The 23773-nt window shown below is 34.6% G+C and overlaps 1 protein-coding gene across 1 annotated transcript in view; it reads right to left on the bottom strand.

Moving 5' to 3' along the window:
* Window positions 1-6521: 6521 nt before the first annotated feature.
* Window positions 6522-23773, bottom strand: part of TXNL1 (thioredoxin-like 1) — a 32615-nt gene continuing 15363 nt past the window's right edge. The window contains exons 4-8 of the mRNA XM_008569391.1: window positions 20106-20228; window positions 18327-18396; window positions 16764-16936; window positions 14556-14660; window positions 6522-7828 (exon numbers count right to left, since the gene is read on the bottom strand). Of these exons, the coding sequence (XP_008567613.1) occupies window positions 7799-7828; window positions 14556-14660; window positions 16764-16936; window positions 18327-18396; window positions 20106-20228 (501 nt within the window). The 3' untranslated portion in view covers window positions 6522-7798. The remainder of the gene's footprint in view (window positions 7829-14555; window positions 14661-16763; window positions 16937-18326; window positions 18397-20105; window positions 20229-23773) is intronic.

Genomic DNA, 23773 nt, shown 5'->3' with positions numbered 1-23773 from the left:
GTTGCCATCAATCTCCAAGCTTTGCTAATTGTCATGTAAAACTGTGTTCAATGGTAAACTATAAAAGCTTCTAAATATCTTTGCTGGAAGGGTTTCAGAATCATTCTGTCTGCTGATGCTTCCTTCAACTGAAAGATTATTAATATAATCAATTATTCTTATAATTAAACATTAGAGAGATTGTTTCCACATTTAATGGACTAACAATTGGATATCCCTGCTACTTTCAACATCTCTATCACATTTGATGATGACGACTACTCCCTCTTGAATTCATTAACACCACTTTGTCACCATCTCCTGTTTCTCCTCCTACATCCCTGTTTACTACTCTGCTTTCCAGGCTCCTCTTCTGCCAATTCCTTAATACTTCTCAGTATTCCTTAGCATTTGCTTCTTAGTTTTATTCTCCCCCTTATATCCTCTTTAGAAGTTCCCATTCATCCACCTATTTCAACTTTCATCATCTAAATAATTCCTAGTTCTCTACTTCTAGCCCTAAAATCTAAAATCACAAGAGGAGCTTCATGTTAGTTTCTACATGCTCTTCCAGCTTCATCTCCTGCCTCACCTCCTAAGAAATCTTGTATTTTAACTCTGTCATTCTATGAACACACCATGAGCTTTTCCTTTACTTTGGCTAAATTCTCTGCCTTATTTTGCTGAACTGCAAATTTCAAACCTCTCAGACTCACCTAAAGCATCTTATTTTGGACCCCGAGAATTTGTTCAACATTGTGTTTAGTGATAATAGAGATCAAGGAAACTTGCTTGGTGTTGTGGAATGGATGTCCCCCCAAAGCTCATTGAAGCTTAATCCTCACTTTGACAATGTTAAGAAGGTGGGAAATCCTATTATGGTAACTGAAACGTGGAGCCTTGAAAAGGTGATTAGATGGTGAGGACCATGCCCTACTGAATGGATTAATCCATTGATAGTTTAATGGTGATCATAGGCATGGTTCTGATGGCTTTAAAAGGAGAGCATGCGAGAAGCTCTCTTCTCCACCTCTTGCTCCTGCCATATTCACTATGTAATAACCGTTTTGCTGTACAGTCACCACCAAGAACAAGGCCCTCACCTTATGTGTTTCCTGGACTTTGAACATCCTAGCCTCCAAAATGTAAGCAACAAATATTGTTTCTTTACAAAGTACCCCATTTCAGGTATTCTATAAGTAACAGAAATGGACTAATACAGAAAATTGGTACTAGAAGTAGGGTGGTGTTTGTAACAAATACTTGAGTACATGGAAGCAGCTTTGGAACTGGATGTTGGGCAGAGGCTGGAAGAATTTGAAGAAGCATACTAGAAGGAGAAGCCTAGGCACTGGTGAAAGCTTAGAAAACAAAAAGATGTGGGCAAGTTTGTAATACGTTAGAGACTGGTTAAATGGTGGTGACCAGAATGCTGATAGAAATATGAACAGTAAAGGCCATTCTGAGGAGATCTCAGATATAAATGAGAAGGATTTTATTGAAAACTGGGGCAAAGATCACCCTTACTATGAACTGGCAAGGAATTTGGATGCATTCTGTCCATACCCAAAAGTTTTATGGAATGTAGAACTTAAAGGTGCTGACACAGTGTACTTGGCAGAAGAAATTTCTAAGCAGCAAAGCATTCAGGAAGCTGCATGGCTACTTGCAACAGCTTACAGTGAGTTACGGCAGAAAAGGCATGACATAAAGCCAGAATTCACAATTCAAAAGAAAGCAGAGGGCAAGAAATTGGAAAACTTTCAGGCTGGCCACATAAAGAGTGAAAAAGATGTCTTTAGGAGAGGAATGCAAGGGTAGCCTAGCAACCATTTGCTAAGGAGATTAGTACAGAAGAAAGGGATTATCAAGAGAATGGAAAAAACATTTTGAAGGTATTTCAGAGATTTTTGAGGCTGCCCCTCCTCCCATCACAGGGCCAAAGGCCTAGTGAAAGAGAATGGTTTCAGGAAATAGGCCTGAAGCACCCTCCATGGGCTCACTGCACAGGGCCACCTTGGGATGCTGGTCCCCACACCCTGGCTGCTCTGGTTGCTCCAGCTGTGCCTAAATTGGCCCCAGGGATGGTTAGACCCGCAGCTTTGGAAGCTACAAGCCAGAAACCTTGGTAGCATCCATGTGAAGTTAAGTCTGCAGGCTTTTGGAAAGCCATAGCTGTGCTACCCAGATTTCAAAGGATTTGTGAAAAAGCCTGGGGGTCAAGATAAGATCTGCCATCTTGTGTGGGGCAGAGTCACCACACACAGCCTTTGCTAGATTAATGACAAGTGGAAATTTGGGGTCTGAGTTGCAGCAGACACCCCCCCCCAACAGTGTCATGTCTAGTGGACGCATGAGAGCAGGACTGCCTGGAGTCCCCAGAATTGTGGAGCTACCAGCATGCAACACCAACCTGTGAGAGCAGAAGAATGACCTGAGACCAGGAAAGTCATAGGGGCAGAGCTGCCTGAGGACTCAGAGGCCCAATCCTCACACCAGCAAGCAGAGGATGCCAAACATGGAGTCGAGGTACATGATTTGCCAGCTTTAAAAATTTAATGCCTGCCTTGCTGGGTTTCAGACCTCCTTAGGACCTATTACCCAATTCTTTTGGCCTATTTCTCCCTTTTTGAATGGGAATATGTATGCTATGTTTGTTCCTCCACTGTAGCTTGGAAGTAGATAACTTGTTTGATTTCACAGTTGAAAGTTTTGCCTTTAGTCTCAGATGAGATTTTGGACATTTGAGTTGAAACAAGACTTTGGGCCAAAATGAATTTATTTTATGTGAAAAAGACATGTTTTGAGGGGCCAAGGATGGAATGCTGTGGATTGGATGCCCCCCAAAGCTCACTGAGGCTTAATCCTGTGACAGTGTTAAGAGGGTGGGAAATCAAATGATTACATTGTGAGGACCATGCCCTAGGGAATGAATTAATCCACTGATCATTTAATGGTTGTCATGGGCATGGTTCTGATGACTTTGAAAGGAGAGCATGAGAAGCTCTCTCTCTCTCTTCCCCTCACTATAGAGCCACCACCAAGAACAAGGCCCTCACCAGATGTGTTCCCTGGACTTTAGACTTCTCAGCCTCCAAAACTGTAGGCAATAAATATTTCTTTACAAACTACCCCATTTCAAGTATTCTGTTATAAGCAACAGAAACGGACTGATACACTTGGTATCATGGACGAAACCCTTGTATTACCATTCATTCTCTAGTAAGGCAAGTAATACTAGAAATAATTAGTTTATTATTATAAACTAATTAATAGTTTAATAAATAGTTTAAGGGCCGGCCCGGTGGCGCACTGGATAGTGCGCCGCTTGGGAAGTGCGGCGGCGCTCCCGCCCAAGGGTTCGGATCCCACATACGGACCGGTTCCCGCTCACTGGCTGAGCGAGGCGCGGGAAGCAGCACCGAGGGTTGCGATCCCGTTGCCGGTCCCCGGTCCGGTACGGGGGCAACACTGAGGGTTGCGATCCGTTGCCGGACACGGAAAAAGACAAAAGACAAAATAAATAAATAAATAGTTTAATAAATAGTTTAAGGGCCGGCCCGGTGGCGCACTGGATAGTGCGCCGCTTGGGAAGTGCGGCGGCGCTCCCGCCCAAGGGTTCGGATCCCACATACGGACCGGTTCCCGCTCACTGGCTGAGCGAGGCGCGGGAAGCAGCACCGAGGGTTGCGATCCCGTTGCCGGTCCCCGGTCCGGTACGGGGGCAACACTGAGGGTTGCGATCCGTTGCCGGACACGGAAAAAGACAAAAGACAAAATAAATAAATAAATAGTTTAATAAATAGGATGAAATAATTGCAGGATGCTATGGCAGCAGAGGAAGCATACACAATTGTAATGAGTGTTCCCTCTTATCAATTTTGCTTGGCCTAAACTTTGTAGATAAGTAGAAATTTGTCAGATGGACATTAGGTCAGGGTTCATTCTGGTAATTAGTTTGCTAGTATGGTACAGCACACAGGAGAAAAAGCAGGGACAGATCTGGAGAGGAAGGGATCACATTATGAAGACCTCATAAAGGAAAGATAACTAGAAGCTATGGGGAGGATGCCTTAGACGAGCCAGATCAGAAGGAGACAATTAAGAGGCTATTGCACTATGCCAAGCAAGAAATGATGGCCTAAAAAGCAGTGGCAGTAGGACAGGAGGGCAGGGTGCAGAAGGTAAGTACTTATACTTTTTCCAGATACAAAGCAAAGCACATTCAATCTAGATAACAAGCCCAAGAGGTAGATGTTCCTATTTTTACACAAAAGGAAATTCAAGCTCCAATGGATGTTACTTGCTCAAGATGACACAGTTAACAGTAGAGGAGCATGGATTCAAACTTCAAAGACCTTGCTGCTAGGTAGTATAACGAGCTAGTACCTCTAAATGCATGTCCACGTAAAAACCAACAGACTATGTTTTCAGAACTAAGTCTGGCCTGTTCAACTTACCAGAATTCCCAAATAAATTAACTTCCTCTTCCCATAGAGAAGTACAGCAAGTGTAGAGGGAGGAGAAATAGTCCAGCAATTTTAAGGATATACATCCTAAGATTTTAATATTATCCAAGCTGTGCACAGTTTTAGTAGCATATCCAAATTCTAAAGTTATCTCTCTATTTTATAAAGTTATCTAATACAGTTACATATTCCCCAATTAATAATTTTACATGGGCCATAAAGTGTAAAAGTGATCTTATTAGCCTATAAAATCTCCACTTATTCTTGTAGTGCTGGGCATATAAAAAAACTTATTGATCTAAAAACAAAACTTGAATTTTAAAACATGCTTAAAGTGACATCAAAATTCTTCCCTAAACAACATGGGCTCAATTGGGGAATAAAAGTCAGTATTTTAAAATTTATTTACAGACCAAACATGCCATATTATAAAGCACACATAACGTCAATGTTTGAAAAACTTTGTAAAATGCACAACACATCTAACAACGAGGTGTGAAAGCTAAATAAACACAGTATTCCTCTAAAGTTTTCCTTTAGCAGTTCAGTGAATGCATTCTAAGTTACTTTTCTTAAAAAAAAAAAATCTAAGACTAGAAATGACCAATTCCAAAAGAAATATATACCTATACAATAATTAACCTACCAAACTGAACTATATAAATTATCAATATAAGCAACCTGGGTAAGCCCTAAATTTCATTTGTTACAGCTTACAAAAGAGAGGGTGTAACTAATTTATTCAACTCTTAAACTTTATTCTTTAGACTTTAAGAGAAACATGGAAAGACCTGAACTGTTCTATGTTAAAAAAAATAAATATTAGGGCTGGCCCGGTGGCGCACTGCTACAGTGCGCCACTTGGGAGCGCGGTGGCGCTCCCGCCGAGGGTTCGGATCCCACATACAGACCGGCCGCTCACTGGCTGAGCGAGGTGCGGGCGCGACACCGAGGGTTGCGATCCCGTTGCCAGTCCCGGTCCGGTACGGGCGTGACACTGAGGGTTGCGATCCGTTGCCAGACACGAAAAAGACAAAAAGGAAAAAAAAATTAATTAGAAAGTCCCCTATATCAAGTGCATTAATGGCAGCCATAAATAAAATGCTGAGGCCAAACATACATTAATAGCATACTGGTAAACACTGCAAAAAACACTGTATACATCTTTAAACATTAAGATAAGTATGGCAAACAGGTTTTAATCCACATGCCAACTCTAATAGATTGTTAAGTGGCTGCTTTCATCACAGTATTAAGCTTGGGAGACAATTTGGGGCTTAATGGCCAAGAGGGCCAAAATGGATTATGAAGACCTACCCTTGGCACAAGAGTGTGGTAGCCTGCACTACTCTTGCCCTCAGCCTTAAACTGACAAGACTTTGTACCACAATCCCTTACTTTTGTTTCTGTTTTGGACAGGGTATTTCATTTCTCATCAGAATGCGTCTTGATGTGAAATATAAGAAAACATGTAAACTGTGGGAAAGATGTTTTTTCCTATGTCTGACAAAACAAACAATAAACCTAATATTAGTTTTCTAGAAAGTGGTACATAATGGATGGTTTCGGTTAAAACAACTAGGGTTACATTTTTTTTCAAAAGCTATTCTTATTCATCTAGAAAATTCAGTTATATATGTTTTATATATATATATTTATATACTGTTTTAGGAGAAAACATCAGCATTTCAGCTTGATATTTTAAATAATGCCAATTACGCATTTTTATTTATAACAGTAAAATTTCCCATAAGTGAAACATGTTACAGGTACCTATAAACATCCATTTTTCACTATTTACAATTTGAATAATTGTGGAATGTTTGTATATTGCAACCGAGTTATAGAAAAGTCACATAAACAATATAAACCTGATGCCCAATCCTTTACAAATATGAAATTACTTTCACTGGGTCTTCAAATTGTCAAGTATAAATAGAATGAGGTCAGCAGTACTTAAGATGAGGCACTTTAACAATTACCCAAAAAGGTTACGTGTACAAAGGTGTAAAACAAAACCCTTGATATCAATCTTATCCTTAATTTCAGACGTGATTAATCTGAGATGGTCTATAAGGAGTGTTATAAACTTTTATTTCTTGCTCTTCTGCTTCCACTTGACCCAAGGCAACACAACTGTGAAATACATTAGATACAGACATCACCACAGACCAGTTAATGTGCTCACATACAAATGAATTAAACATCACCTAATGATACTCGGGTTTCAGAAAATGACTATTTCAACACTAAAATTTCTGCAGAATTTTTTCATAAACATGTATAAATACACTAGTCTCCCGAAGGCAAACAGTATGTCTACTGCATCCCTAGACAAGAATGCCCTTGAAATTTATTAACTGAATCACAATTTATACAGTCTTATGTTCTCTTTTAAAATATTGAATTTTAAAAATATTCAGAAATTTAAAAATTAAATTTACCAATACTTTCTAGATTACAATTTTAAGATTAAAAAAAAAAAAAAAAAAGCACAGTAAAGAACAGGTGTTTTGCCAGCGTTTTAAACATATACATTTGATCAACTCATTTTCAACCTTCAGTCATGTTCTCTGCATATTTACACTGCATGTTTTGGTAGTTCAGATAATAAATACTTGGTTAAAGACAACAATTCCTATTTTTCACGAATTCATTATACTATATTTTTTCCAATTGTCTGATTTCAACATTCTTCTATTAGTAAAGAAAACAGCTGACTCAAATTTTAAAGTTTATGTAGAAAGGATTAAAATCTTGGTATGAGAGTTTGTGGATCCATTAACTAAATTTAAGGAAATAGTAGTTAAATCTCATTAAACGTTTATTTCTGGTAGTCTATAATGTGAGTAATTTCTATAGCCGAGATACCCAAATGTCCTTTAATAAAAATAAGAGTCAGTACACACTTGAACATGGGTTAGCTGTTCCAAATCCACTTATCAAAATCACTTGCTCTGTGTGTGTGTGTGTGTGCATATTCACACACACCCCTTAATTCCCTAAGACAGTTTTGCTTCTCTAAAGAGAGAAATTGGCTTTCGATCAATATATTACCAGACACTTAAGTCTCTTCTAAAATCAGAAGCTGGCCAATTTTCAAATAAATGGAAAGCAAAAATACTTATTTAGGATGACAAAAATTAAGCTTGGCAAAAGTAGTGACTTTTATTTACAACTGCAGGTATCAAGATTACAAGAGAAACACACTATTGATACTGTCTGAACAAAAGCAATGATTTATTGGTAATGGCAATGAATGAAACATTGACAGTCTCTGGCGAGAATCAAGCAATTATCCAGGAGCTGTAGATCTGATTGCAATATGGTCTTCCAGTGTCTTTTGTACCTTAGTGGCTTTCTCCTTTTTTGCCAACTACCTAGAAAAACAAAAATAACTGTATGTACATCTTATTTACATTTAGATACATCAGTTATTTTTAAAAATACTAATATGGTAATCATTTTTAAAACCTGGCATTAATTTTATCCTTGAACCTTTTTTGGCATGCAGTGTATTTTCATTGCTGAAGCAAACTGTGACCATCCACCCCTCCCCGCCAGCCATAAGGAATTAAAAACAAAACACATGCAGGCTATTTTTGGTTTTCTTCACTATTTTAAGAAAAAGTAATGAGGTTTTCAAAATAAGGTTGACAGTTTAGAGAAGTTAATAAAAAACATGATGCTTTATGAGTAAAACATACTATTTTTAGGTAATTAAAAATCAAATGTCGATCACAAAATAATCTGGAATTAAGAGAATATGCTAAACTCATGTCTTCATGCCCAAGATGACAGGTTTCTAGACTTTTCGCTCAATATGTAGACATGCAGTGAAAAGAGATTAAAAATGACTAATTTTTCCTGATTTCTTTTTTTAAAACACTGCTTGCTATAAATGTAGTATAAAAATGAAAAAAAATAAATGTTTCTGTCAATGATTAGAAAAATCCGCTCTTGGAGAGTTTTTAAAAATGTCCTGATTGCTATAAATGTGGCAGCATAAAAATGTAAAGAACAAACTTGGTTTCTACCAATAATTATAGAAAACAAATTTTCTGTGGGAGGGTTCTAAAACTATGTTGTAATTGAGTAATTTAATTCACACCAAAATTAATCATTAGATAATATATTCTCACAGCAGAAGATATTGAATGTGTGTGTAGAAAAAGATTTTTTTTGGGGGGTAAGGTATCTATGTAAATTATAAATGTAATTTTAATATTTTAAATTGATTCTATTCCAAATGGTAGGGTTTGTACCAAGCAAAATTCATAAGGGTTTGGTCTAAAACAGAACATAGCTGGGTCAATGTCATTAATCAGGGATTTAAAAACTCTTTCCACTAAATTCCTACTCACACATTGCTAGGAATGCTTTTTTCCCCCAGTCTAAGGAAAACCACTTTTTATTACTTTAAAGGAACTTCTCTCTGGTCCAAAGAAATCATGTTAGCCCAACAAGTCAGAAAGATGATAAAAAGACAGTTTCATAAAAAAAAAAAAATGTGGATTAAGAGTAAGAAATTCAGGTTTTAAGAAACACTAGAAGTTTGGATACATTTGGATCCCTGTATTGGTCAGCTGGCAAAAAAAAAAAAAAAACAGAACCACTAGAAGGAAGGAGAAGTAGCACAATTTGTATTACAGATGAATTTAAGCCAATAACACTGAAAGCATTATTGATCATTAATTATATTATTTAGGAAACACAAAACACAGAGCTATTAGATTAAGCAAAAGAAAACAAAAACAACTATTCAAAATTAAAATTTTAGCAGATGTGACACAGTAGAAGACACAAATCTGCATACTGTTTCACAGGTTGATAACTTTCAACTTGCCAATGTGTATTCTCTGTAAAAAAGAAGAAATTTAGCATTCCAATATGGATTCTCACCCCAAATGTAAAGCTCTCATTCATTCTTAAGTCTTTATATTACACCTCAGAAAAAACAAACACTTAGGTACATCAAAATTAGGTCTCAAAGATATTTATTCAGTAAAGAGTCCATTGATCTTCTATGTTAATATTTTAACCCAGACTACCATTCAGTCCGTAAGTCCTTCAACTGGCCTCGAGCTCACCTGGGTAGGCCAAAGAGAAGGATACGCCTACTATCAATCATCAGAAAGACTTTGGGGCTAACATTCGAATGAGAAAACAAAGCCCACGCTCCTCAACTAAAACCTAATCAACATATTATACCAGTATCGGTATAAAAGTACTTAATTAAATCGTTTTATTTAATCTCTAAAATGATTCCATTGCTCCTAAAAAATAAAATTTAAACTTCAAAATTGATTAAAACACTATCCAACAACAAGTTAAACCTGAAAGCATTTTTAACAATTTAGTTTTAACTGCAATATTACTTCTCAAAATGTAGTACAAAATTAAACATGAAACAGTAGAAAGTAAAAAATAATAATATAAAGTCTGGTGAGCAACATGGTATGGTAATGAAATTAAAGCACCTAGTTGCAAGCCCAAAACAAAATAAAAGGCCAATTGAGAAACATGAGTAGGATGAGATTTGAAGAGAGAGATGGTTGAGGAAATCTAGGTAACAAGAAGGCTGATCCAGATGACAGAAGCTGTAGAAATCTTGCACCAACAATGGCGAGAACACAGGAAGGGTGAGAGCAGACAGGTGCTAGATGAGCAGAGAAGCAAGGAAGGGAGTAGAGTGAGACAAGGTCAATCTTTATATTACTTCATTTTAAAACATCTTCTGTTTTTAGTTCATTTGAGTTGGATTAAAAAAGCTGAAAAATAAACAGACAGAAATGTTACAAAAGTAGCTGATACGGAGAATGGCCAGTTTAGAAAAGTCTATTTTCATTACAGTGATACAAATTTGCTCTGCTTTTCACATGCACCTCATTCCCTAAGAAGCAGAAGCCCCTACAATTTTCTCATTTTTACACACATAAAGCAATCCATGTGAAGAACATCTTTTTAGCAAAGAAAACATGCACTTCCAATTAAGATGGCAAGCTTTTCATGCTGCAACACAAAGAATCCATTTAAAACAACAAATAGCCAAAGTATATATTATAATCTGTGCATGATGGCTACAAGAGCCAAAAACAGACAAGTAGAAGGTATATTTTAGGGTATCAAATCTTAAAAATATAACTTTACACAGCTGTAACAGCATGCAAGGTGATCTAAGAATTCTATCCCCATCCAGGGTTCATCAGCATTACCTTAGCTTCTGTCATCTTAGTGATATAAGGTCAGTGACATTCTGAAAACTAAAATTATCTAGAAACAACTCATGCAACATAAAAATGCAAACCAAAAATGCTAAACGCTGAATCTACTTTATCATTGATTAAACCAATTAATATAGATCACTTCAATACATTAAAAGGTTATCAAAACTTTCCTTCCTATGCCTATATGTTAATCCCTTTCAAATCCAGGCTGACTGAACAAGTAAAAACAAAGAAGTACAAAACTTGACTTGTCCTTGAATCCTGTACCTTCCTACTTTCATATCCAAGTCTCTACTTTTCCATTCTTCCTAGGGTGCCCATTTCTATCTTTTCCTCTATCCAAATTCTATGCTCAAGAACTTAGTTCAGGGCCAGCCTGTGGCTCACTCGGCAGAGTGTGGTGCTGATAATACCAAGGCCATGGGTTCGGATCCCATATAGGGATGGCTGGTTAGCCCACTGGGTGAGCATGGTGCTAACAACACCAAGTCAAGGGTTGAGATCCCCTTACCAGTCATCTTTAAAAAAAAAAAAAAACTTAGTTCAAGGCCCTCTTTCTCCACAAAGTATTCTCATATTTTCCCAGTCATTGTTGAGAAGAAGGAAATGTCACTGGGTTGGCTGGGAAAGTTTCAGAATAGAAGAGACCCTTGAACTAAGCTTTGGTTAATTTTGGTTAACTTTCCATATGTTTGTGTAATATCCTACATGAGTATAAGGTCATGTGTAGACAGGGATCATCACTGCACTAACATAGTACTCTACGGACAAAAAGTATCATATCACACATTTCTTATTTCTTTTATTAGAAACCAGACTCTTATAATTGTTCATAAGCAACTCTATCTATACAAGGACCAAACTGGCCAATTTCAGTTAAACATAAATCATCTAATTTTTTTACTACATTGAAGCTATTGCTTTGCATAATATAAAAATAATAAAAGATTAACTTAGTTTTGAGAAATAACCCTACAAGACAATGAATGACTACAAGCAGAACAAATCTCATTCAGAAACTATTACAAGGAAATGGAATGCAATATTAATATATATAAGAAAATCATTCAACCAGTTAAAATTATCAAACATTAAAAGCAAGGGGCTAAGAAGCACAGAACAATGACAAGAAAGTCCATTACAGTATTCAAATTATTCTCATAGCAGTTAAAGTGTGGTCTGGCCTAGAATCTTTGAAATCCTTCTTTTCAGGTAGTCTGCGAGGTCAAAACTATTTTCATGATAATGCTAAATTATTTGCCTTTAACTCTCATTCTCTCACAAGTGTACAGTGGAGTTTTCCAGAGGCTACAAGAAATGTGATATCACAATTGACTGAATGCAGAAGTAGATATGAGAATGAGAGGACTCTTATCAGGCTAGACAGTAAAGAAATTTTAAAAATTATAAAACAAGGCTCTCCTTACTAACCTAGTTTTTCTTTTAGAAACTGTGCTTATTTTTAATTAAAAACATAATTTATGTTAACTTGTAATGGATCTACTACTTGTAAATGAATATTTTTAAAGTTTCACAGTTTTAACTTCCAGTATGGTAAAGAATAAATACAGCCCCCATAAACAAAAGTTCTTTTTGGTCCTCAATCATATTTAATAATATAAAGCGGTCCTGAGACCCCCCAAAAAAAAAAAAAACTTAAAGGAAGAAATAGCTGTTAAAAAACAAACACAAACACTCTCAAGCAAGAAAAGTTTTTAACACCTTTGCTATCCTGAAGACAGCCCAGAAGAAGGCAGTCAAAAAAGAGAAAAGACTAGGCTAGAAGGGGTCTGAGGGGTGTTAAAAACAATGAGGTAGAGACAGATACTTAGATGAACAATTATTAATGTATATTAGAAAAACAATAACTGAATGGCAGGCTGGTAAGAAGATGGACAAAACAGAATGTTACTTACAGAAAAAATGGAAACCAAACAGCATGAGACGAGGTGAGAAACAGGAAACTACAGCCAAATTAATAGTATAAGGAAACAGTAAGACCTATAGTAAGATATTATGAAAGAACTAAGCTAATAACAAACTATGCAAAACATAATTAAAGCCAAGTCCAATGGCATTTAATTCAAATCAGCAAATCAGCAAAGCAGCCAAAACATCTTTGTTGCTCACACATTTTCTCAGTAAAATGTATTTCATTTCATAAAAATGTAAATATTTAATCTCTGCTTCTTTTGACCTGTCATTATACATATGTCATACATGTGTAGACATGACAGATCTAAGTACAAAATTATTCCTGCAGCTCCCAAAAGTTAGTTAATTATGCTGTGAGACAGGAAGATAGTACTGAAAAATGACCAGTTAAAATAGCTATTGTCAAAGTTTTCAATTTTGTAAAAAGAACATACAATTTTATGTTCATCCATTGTTATGCAATTTAATAATTTTTCTGCAATTTAATTAAAATCAGATCTATAGATACCACCAAAAACAGTAAGAGTTCTCAGGATGTTCTATAGCTCCAATTCCCCAGACAGGGTCTGCTGAGAGGCTCTTCCTCTAGGAATTGGTGGCCCTAGGGAAATTTTTCCTCTCCTTTAATTACCTCAAGTCCTAGACTGCCCGCCAGATGCAGCCCATCAGAAATACTGTAATACCTATGTCTCCTATGCTGCCACATATTTAAACTTAATACAGTTGTCCTTCAGTATCCTTAGGTGATTAATTCCCCTCTCCCTCCTCCTCGGAAAACAAAATCTGAGGATGGTCAAGTCCCTTTGATAAAACAGCACAGTATTTATATGTAACCTACACACCTCCTCCTGTAAACTTAATATCATCTCTAGAGTACTTGTAATACCGAATACAATGCCTACACATCACTTCATTTGCATGGATTCAACGTAAGACTCAGCCTGCAGCAAATTCAAGTTTTGCTTTTTGGAACTACGTGGAATTTTTTTCTGAATATTTTTGATCCATGGCTGGCTGAACCTATGGATGTGGAATCCACACGTATGGAGGGCCAACTGTATAGCAACTGGGGTTTTTGCACTCAAAGTTCTCAGTGGCACTTCTGTTATCTGTGGTTGTGTACTTAAGAATCACCCTATGGAACTGTTACCAATCAGAAGTTGTTCCAATAATACACAAAAGAGATTATTAGTCTTTATTCCTAAAGATCCCACGTACCCTATAAATTCTTTGCAAACCTTAGGATTGTGTTCTTTACCAAAAAAATAAAATATATATACATATATATCAGCATGCATACACACATATATATGTAGAAATGTATATATAGAGAGAGAAAGAGATAAAAATATATGAGAAAACCCACCTGCTCACTGTGAATTTACTGCTGAAATGTGCTCTTTCAACACAGACATGGTTTGGAAAGTTAGCATGCCAGTGTATTAAAACTTAGTCTATTCTTTTTAAATAAAATATTCAAATCATTTTAAATGTTTTCATCAGGAAAAATGAGCATCAAAATCTTAATATCAGCAAAGTTCTTAAAATATCACTACTTTCAAATAATGATTTAACTTTCATCTATTTTTCCATTATTCCTAACTACTTTCTATAACCAAACTATTATTTTTACCCTCTTATTTAGATATTCGTCATTATTAAACACTATGAGGGTACTTCGAAAAGTTCATGGAAAGGTTTTAATTCTATTTTCCAAGTACTCTCATATATCAGTTAAGTCATCATTTTTATTAAAGACTCTTTTTAGTTGGATATCTAAAAGTGTGATTAGAATTTACTGTTCTAGTTTAACCTTATACAATTTCATAACATGATACGATTTTGGATCTTAACGGTTAAAAAAAAGTATGACTATTGAAATACATGAAATTATTCCTTAAAATTATATTTTTATTTCACCTAAATATCGCTTAAACACACTTACTCGTTTGAAGTCATTCATATTTGTTGCCTGGACTGGAGTACCAATAAAAGTAAAATATGAAATTCTTGTTGTTTCTTCTTCACCTTGATTGGACTGAACAAATATCTACCAAAAAATAATTTTTTTTTTTACAATTACAATCCTTTTTCATGAACATATTTTAAGTTTAATCAATTTCTTTAAATTATTAATAAAAATACCCTTCATTCCTTATAAGGATTAATCTGAATTATGTAATATTTAGACTAGTACTCCTATAGGACTATTAATTCCACTATTTGCTCTGCTATTCTCACCTTCTCCGGGGATGTCATTGGCAAGACACCTACATACACAAGTTCATGATAATTGAGTGTGATGGAATGGAGGAGTCATAATTAAATTCTTTACACAGAATGATGAAAGAGTATGATATTCATGATTATAATGGGGCAGACTGCTGTTGAAAATTTGATTAAAACCACAGTTTTTCACTGAGGAAAATCTCTGCAGTTATATTCTTTCTGATAGTCATGCATCCATTTTATTTCCTAGAATATTAAAAGAAAAAATAGTATTGGAAATCAGCTCCTAAAACTATACTATGCCCACCATATTTTTTTAAGCTTGATTCTTTATACTTTCTATTTTAAACCCCTTAGCATGTTAAGATTTAAGCTTTACTCATAGATACTTTTTCAATATAGTGGATTTTTTTTTACTTGTTCCATTTTTAAAAACACAATACTCTAGATGTTGTCTACTTTAAAATATTGGTCAGTATTTGTTATTGTTTTCAAAGGCAACCATAGTTTCATTTCATACTGAGCTTACCATCAATTTAAAAAAATCTATAAGTAGACTATTAAACCATCTCTGTTTATTGGCATTATTGTGTTTGTTCTTTGAATCTAAGCACAACAGTTTATATTTACTGCTTTTAAAATTCAGCTATTTGCTTTGATTACTCTGATCAAAACTGTCAGTGTGATTCTAATTTTATCACCAAAAAAAAGTGATAGGCACAGCTTCTATGTCTTGACTTACGTCACTGACTAAAGTTCTGACTAAAATAGGACAGGGCATAGTACATAAAAACTTCAGCCTACCACAAGATAACTATCTTTGGTGATTCCCGATGACAGAGAAAAGATTACATCAAGATCTCTAGGACATAGGGCTTTTTCCAATAAAGAAATAACCAGTAACTTCCTCTCCATCACTAAGTAAAACAAAAGGTATTATTAACGTGGAATATGTTACAAATATGAGTAAAGTCAGGAAAATATTTGATAGTCAGTGTCCTAAGTTCAATATATCCATTTTTTTCAATTTCATTTAGGTGGGATATTTCAAATACTTAAAACTCAACTTGATTATAATTCTTCATATTACTACTAAGTATATTCCATGAAACTCCATGAAAAACCTCCTAAAATTAACAAATACAATAGCATTCTTCTAACTTACAAAAACAGGATTATTCCAATAAAACAAAGAATTATATCAGTTTGGCATGACTTATTCTCAGTGACTCTGTGCTTGTTCCTACTTTTTCTTCTATATATTCTCTGCTATTCTTTTCTAACATCCTACACCCTCCTCTGAAGGACAGGGAAGGCAGGGAGGAGGAGTGTGTACTAGGTTTCAGCACTAAAATTCTCAAAAGCAATCAATGACTGCATAAAAGCAGCTAACTTATCAGTGGCATTTCTATAACGACATTTAAAATCCATCACTTATCATCATCTCAGGCACTATTCAATATTCAGATAAGCCTTAGGTCATTTTATAAAATGTAAAATAATCTTTTTAAAAAGTCATTTTTACTGAGATCATGACCACTACACTATTAAAAACTCTATATTACAGATAAGTAAATAGGACTTTACAAACGTATCATCACTCATCACCAGGTATGAAGGATACAGCACATGTATGGTGAGTTTAAGCACAGATATTCTAGAAGAAACTTAACAAAAGTTGCCATATATATGAAACAAATAAACTGACAAAATCCACAATTATTTATAAATCAACCTGTCCTTCCTCTTTAGGGTATACAGAAAAATTAAAAAGAAAATTTAATTAGCCCATTATACATTATTCTCATTTCAAATTGAGTGGGCAAACACTACTTTAAAGGATTATTTAGAATCACCTAGGATACTGAAGATGGCATAGGTACCCACAAACCCGTTAAATATATCTGAATGAAATACTACTTACAGTTACACTGTTAACATTCTGAAACTTAACATAACGAAGCGGGACAATGCCATCTTCTTTAATATCATCTTCTGACAGCTCCAGAGCTTGAGTTGGTTCACTTCTTTCTGCCTCTTCAAAATCCATAGATCGGGGTAGGTTGATAAAAATTTTTACATATTTAGGACCCTGACCTAAAAATGATAGAATAAAATGAAATGATAAAAACCACAGACATATTATACTGTCTTTCCTTTATTCTTACACTAACACTGTAGACACATACACACACTATACATATATACCTTTGTACACCTCTATGGTTAGGACTTCTAAGAACGTCTGAGTATTTTCACAGTCAATCTTTTCTTCTCCCAATACATATTTACCACTACCTTCTTGGTCTAGTCAGCACAACACTAAATATTAGGAATGAGATTAAAACACATACGTACACATGCATACATGCATTCTTGTATATACACGCACAGTCCTTGCCCTCAACTACAAAAGACATATTATAATAAATGTAATGTCACTGGTGAGGAGGTATAAGGAAGGTGGCATGAATTGACAGTATATGAAAGTTAACAAAGTTTCATTAAAAATAACATTTGAGCTAGGCCTTGCAGTTGCCAATAACTGGTGCATTTTATTTGGGAGGGAAACATTATCAGTGGCTATATTTAGCCAAAAGGGAATTAATCATAAAAATTGCCAAATTTCATTTTAGGAATTAGAATAGGATGTGCTCAGTGGTTAAGACCACATGTAAATTAACCCCTTTAACTTCAGGGTATAGTTTAAGACACACATTGTATCTGATAAAGGAATATTAACATTCAATTCTATAGCATTTGCTTATAGAAATACTTTGTATTTCAGAAAAGCACAACTTTATTAATAAAAAATTATTAACATATAAAAACTTAGATTAATAAATAAGAAAATCTATCTCATAAATAGGGCTCTGGCTGTTTCTCCCAAATCAATTCTTTGAAAAAGAAAACCATAGTCTATACTCTCCTACCTACCCCCCTCCAAAAAAAAAAAGAAAAGAAAAAAAAGCTCAACGAAAACAAAAAAAGGGGGGGGAGAGGTGAAGAGAAAAATTTTTTATTTTCCAAAGAGAGAAATCCTGTGTTTACATGCATAGATATAAAGATGATACTATTAATGGAGTACAAATAGGAAAATCTGGAGCCTCAGTTTTATCATTTATGAGGGGGTTGAAATAAATCTATCCCAGATTTGATTCTAAAAAATGGCTGCTTAGAACCTACAGTTTTAGAATACTAGTTGGAAGAAAGGAGGCAGTAGTTTCCAGATTAAAAGGAAACAATCAAATTAAAAAAAAATTTAGAAAAGAAATAAATTAAAATTTCTCTTCCTTTTTTTACCTTCAGTCCCTAATAATCTCACATTATTTCCTCTATTCATTTATATCATTGCTTTGTTCCAAAACAACTTCACTCCTTCCTAAAACAAGGAATATCTACCTTTATTTAATAAAAGGTTTCAAATAAATGCTAACAGGTCTATAAATCAGAAAGATACTTTAGAGAAAAGTTGTCCTTTACTTACCGTTATCTGGTCCTTGAAATTTCATGGAATAAAGCTTAACAGGCTGATTGAATGCCACAGTAATAAGTAGCTGTGGAAAAAAGTTTGATTTTAAAAGGGCTCTTGAATACCTTAAATACACAAAATGCCATAGCAGGATTAAAATAACAGAGGCAGAAAAATATCTAATTTATCCAACAAAACCAACATAATATGGAAAATCAGTAAGTTGAAAGTAACTTATTAGATTGACAATAAGAAATACCACAATCAATTATTTATATAATGAAATGGCAAAAAAAAAAAAAAAAAAAAAAATTAAACTAAATGCATATTAAAATTATGCATAAGAACCTAAAGTCTTGTGACCTATAAACTGACAAGCAACCTGCTTTCCAACAAATCAAACAAAATCCCCAAATTAAAATAAAATTTAAGCTATATATTTTAGCATATAGGATGATTTGCTATATGTATCACTTGACAATTTGAAGACAATGCACAGGTTATACAGAGAGACTGGCCCTCAAATGGACTCCGACCCAAAACTCAAGAGTAGGACTCTTTAGAGCTCTACAGTACTTGCCAAACCTCCATCTTAAACTCATTTGACCAACTGAATCTAGAAGGCCACATAAGGGAATTGGGATATGAAACACTGTGCCTGTCTCTCAGAAACTCTGAGTCATTCACTCAATCTTCTTTCCAGCCAAAATTGTGTCTGATGTAAGTACCTACGCCCCTACCATGGAAGGAAGATTTCCCTGCAAGAAAATTTTAGGGAGACTGTAGCCAGTCTTGCTAGTACGCACCATCGCATTATTTTTAGGGAACCATTTACAGTTTAAATGATGCTCTCAAAGCTGTATAATAAGGTGGCTCTGGGTAGAACAAAAAAAGATAGGATTTAGATTTACGATTTCAGAATCATATTGTGATCTGTCTACCTAAGAAAATAACCAGACTATTTCCTTTGGTTGCACCAGTACTTTTTATACTTGTATGTTTAGGGAACTGAACTGCAAGTGAAGAGCAGGAGGTGAGACTGGAAAGCTAGAAACAGATTAAGTCAGCAAGACATCCTTTTCCTGAAGCCAGTGAAGAATTATTTAACTCTTTTAAGATAGAGAAACATGCAGATTTACACTTTAGAAAAATATCTTTTGTGACCATGTAGAAGATGAACTGAAAGAGGAACAAACCAGACAACAGAACAGAAAGTAAATTAAGGAAAATAACAGCCAGCATGAAGATAAAGATGGCTTGATTAAGATGGTAATACCCTACTTCCTCTGTGACAAGGACAGTACAGAGAAGCATAGGGAATACAATACAGATTTGTATCTGGGAATGAGGGTCTAGCCACATATGGAGTGTTCATCTATCAGTCTATTTCTCAGACTTATCTGGGTGGGAAAAACATAGTGAAGGCAGGTCAAGGACAAACAAAAGGCCCAAACAATCGTGATCGCTCAATTCATCAGTGGAGCTAATTCAAGTATTCTATAACTGTCCTTAGTGGACCTAGCAGTTTGCACAGAAGAACAGAGAAAGGTAGTGGGTCTGTATGGTCAAAGGACAGGAGTCATAGAAACTGAAAGGTATAAAAAGGAAAGAAAGAAGTGATCATCTGGGAAGGAGAGGCATAAACCATGAGATGGGAACATGAAAAAAAAAGAACAGGAGTAAACAGGGATAATCCCTACAAGTCTTAACTTGGAGCCTTCTCCCAAGCATTAGACCAAGTGGCAATAAAGCTTTTTGCAGGGGAAAAAAAAAAAAAATTAAGCATTTAATTACCTGTTCATCACAGTCAGATTCCAAGAAGGTCAGGTCTTTTCTTAAACAGTTATCAAATCCATGCTCATCACTTTCATTAAGACATTCACAACCAGCTTTGTTAATGAAAGGCATTAAATCCATCTGAAATAAATTAAGACTTTAAGCAAAGCATCTGAATTTGGTATAAAAATGTTAATAAAAAATTTAAACGTGTGATTCTCTCTAGACTGTGCAGTTTTAAAGAAAACTTCTCTTTTAAAATAATTACTAAAACTTTTATCATAGTCCTTTCCTTTTCACTTCTGACTCAGATCTACCACTAATTATTAAAACCAAATCTTGGCTTAGTCCATTCAGTAAAGTATCAGAAACTAAGTCTTTAACATTAAGATTACAAAACGTTGACTTATACTTTTAAGTGAGTGTTGTGAAAAACATGCAAATTAAAATGTGTAAGACCCCAAAAAGCCTATCTTCCTCTTCTAGTGACCATGGACTCTAAACCTATATCCATAGAGGTTAGATTTAAGATGAGTAGCAAACAAGGACTTGAAATGTTTTTATTACAGAAAATTTCAAACATACATAAATACAATAATATAGTTAACTCCATGTACTTATTACCCCTAGCTACAACAATCATCAACTCATGGCCACTCTTATTTCATCTTTACACCCCAACCACATCCTAACCCTCCTCCTGATTATTTTGAAACACATTTAGACACCTTTTCATTTCATCCATAAATATTTCAGTGTGTGTTTCAAAGAGATAATCCTTAATATCATCACAACTAAAATAATGAATACTTTAATATCATCAAATATCGGTGTTCAAATTTCAAACTATCTCCTAAATGTTTTAGTTTGTCAGACTCAGAATAAAGATCCAAAAAACGAATAAACATTGTATTTTATTAAAATGTCTCTTAAATCTCTTTTAATCTATATTAGGCTATAGATTTCTCAATACTCTGGACTTTGCTCGTTGCTTCTCTGTGGTGTCAGTCAGCATATTCCTGTCTCCTGTACACTGTGTTGGCTAATACTTCCATACTTCCAACACAGCGTGAAAGAGTTGTGGTGACAATGGTCATGCTTATCTTGTTTCTGACTTCAGTGGAATGCCGCTATTGTTTCCCCATTAACATTTTATTCAATGCTTTAGGAATAAATAGATATTGAATTTTGTCAAATGCCTTTTCTGAATATTTGGAGATCATGATCTTTTTCTCCTTAGCTCTATTAATAAGACAAATTATAAAAATGAACTTCCTAATAGTAAACATTTCTTGCATGCTTGAAATAAACCCAATTTTGAGCATGATAGTATTTTTTTAATGTACCATTACATTGTTGGATTTTGTTTAGTAACATTTTATTTAATATTTTTAACACCAATATTCATAGTTGAAACTAGTCTGGGGCTTTCTTTTTTGGTGCATACTCTGTCAGATACTGGGATCAATTTCATATTGGCTTCAAAAGAAATTTGGAAGTTTTCTCTCTTTTTATTTATGTTCCTAAATAGTTACAGTAAACACTAGATTACCTGATTTTTAAGATTTGGCAACATTTACCTGTGAAATCTTATGAGCCTTTATGGAAGAGATCTTTTACTATTTCTTCTATTTCTCTACGGTAATTGGCCTATTTAAGTGTTCTACTTTCAGTGGAGTTGATTTTGGTAAACTTTTTTTCTAGAAAAGTATCCATTCATCTATTAAACAAGGACTATTTTTAAAGTTTACCAAGTATTATAGACTATCAGTTGCATGTTCACCTATCTATCACAAAAGGTCTTCATTATGTTTTTTTATCCAAAGTATACTAGTACACATGTACATAGTTCTGAAAGACTGAAGAAAACTTTTTGCATGTCAAATAAATATCAGAATGGTAATAATCCATTAGTATAGACCCCTAATTATTCATAGAACAGCTTAAATGCTTTCAAAGCCAAAATGTTATGTAAATATATTATGCAGGATAACATATTGTAGCCGATTTAAAAAGATGGAGAAGAAAAAAAGGAGAACTACAGAGCAAAGTTCTATTATAGTGGAAGTATTCTGAACTTCATGAACATTTGCCCTGAAAGGGCAGTTTTGACAAAATATTTTAAATGTTTATGTCTACCGCTCTACTTAAATGCCACATCAAAACTATAAGGATTAAGACCCCAGGCAAGAAGACAACATTACAGTCATACTTCCACTACCTTAATGGTGAAACTAAACTAAATGTGTGAATTCTTTAAAATAATTTTTATTTTTATTTATTGTGGAGCACAGAAAACAAGAATCACACTTAAATAGCTGCATTAGTGTTTTGTTGTACCACACTGGGACAAATTGGCATTATATTGCATATATAATTGCATATTGACATATTCTGAAAACATACAATGAAAAATAAATATTACTACCTATGTAATCAACCTGCCAATAACAAGGAAAGAATTATGAGAAAACGATCAGATAAATCCAGATAAAAGTCTAGGCCTGCGCTGTCCAATAAGACAGCCATTAGCTTTGTGTGGCAATTTACAATTGAATAAAAATTAGGTTAAAATTCAGTTCCTCAGTTGTACAAGTCACATAATGAATGTTCAATAGACACATGTGCCTACTGGCTACCATATTATTAGACTTGTGCTGGTTTACACTTTCAAAAAATTTGGTCATGAAAGAAAAGAGTGAAAAGTTTCTAAAAAACACTGAAGAGAACTAACAACTTAAGTGCAACGCATAATCCTTGATTTTATCCTAGATGGGAGAAAAACAGCTATAAAGAACATTTGGGGGATAATTAAGTAAATATAAATATAGGAAGTTACAGATATTGTATCAATATTAAATTTCTTAAGAGTAATAATAGCATCATGGTTATATAGGAGAATATTCTTGTTCTTAGGAGCTAAATTCTTAAATATTTAGTGAGAAACCATCGTGATGTCTATAACTTGTAAATGATTCTGCAAACAATTAAAGCAGATAGCAAGACACAGCAAAATAGCAAAATGTTTACAACTGATGAACACAAGTGAAGGGTATACATTAGTCTGTTGTACTACTCTGTAGATCTTTTTTGTTTGTTTTAAATAAGTTTCATCCTTTTTTGGTGGGTGAGTGGGGAATCTAAGACAAGACATGCAAGGAAGTTAGAAAAACCTTTCCAAGGTTTTGGTTCAAGAAACCTTTGTCTACTTACTACATAAAGATCGAATTTTGGTTTAAAAAAAAAAAAAAGGTTTGTCTACTTACAACATAAATTAGGGTTATATAAAGTTTGATTTCATTTTGGTGATGACAAATTTGCAGACCAAAACTTATAGTTCACAGATCAGAATACTGAAATACACTAACAAGCCTAAAGAATCAGAAAAGCCAATGCAAGTTCGACTCAAGAATGCCCAGCATTCAAACTTCTGGAGAGAAGAAGGCTTGATTTAGAGGGCATGCAGGGAGCTATTTGACCCATACTATATACAAACTACTCTTAGCAAGTAGGGGAGAGGAGATATAATGTTTTGCATGTTTCCAAACTTCAATAGGCATTTTTTAAAATTAAGCCATTCATTATATTCACAAAAGCATTCTCTTCTGAATAAGAATCTATTATAATTATTAACCTTTCGAGTATCCTACCTACATCTTTTGCAATACTTCAAACCCCCCCCCCCC

Source organism: Galeopterus variegatus, unplaced genomic scaffold (assembly GCF_000696425.1).
Source record: "Galeopterus variegatus unplaced genomic scaffold, G_variegatus-3.0.2 Scaffold489, whole genome shotgun sequence".
Lineage (NCBI taxonomy): Eukaryota > Metazoa > Chordata > Mammalia > Dermoptera > Cynocephalidae > Galeopterus > Galeopterus variegatus.
Note: the sequence above shows the minus strand (reverse complement) of the source record. Positions and strands in the feature narration are given on the sequence as shown.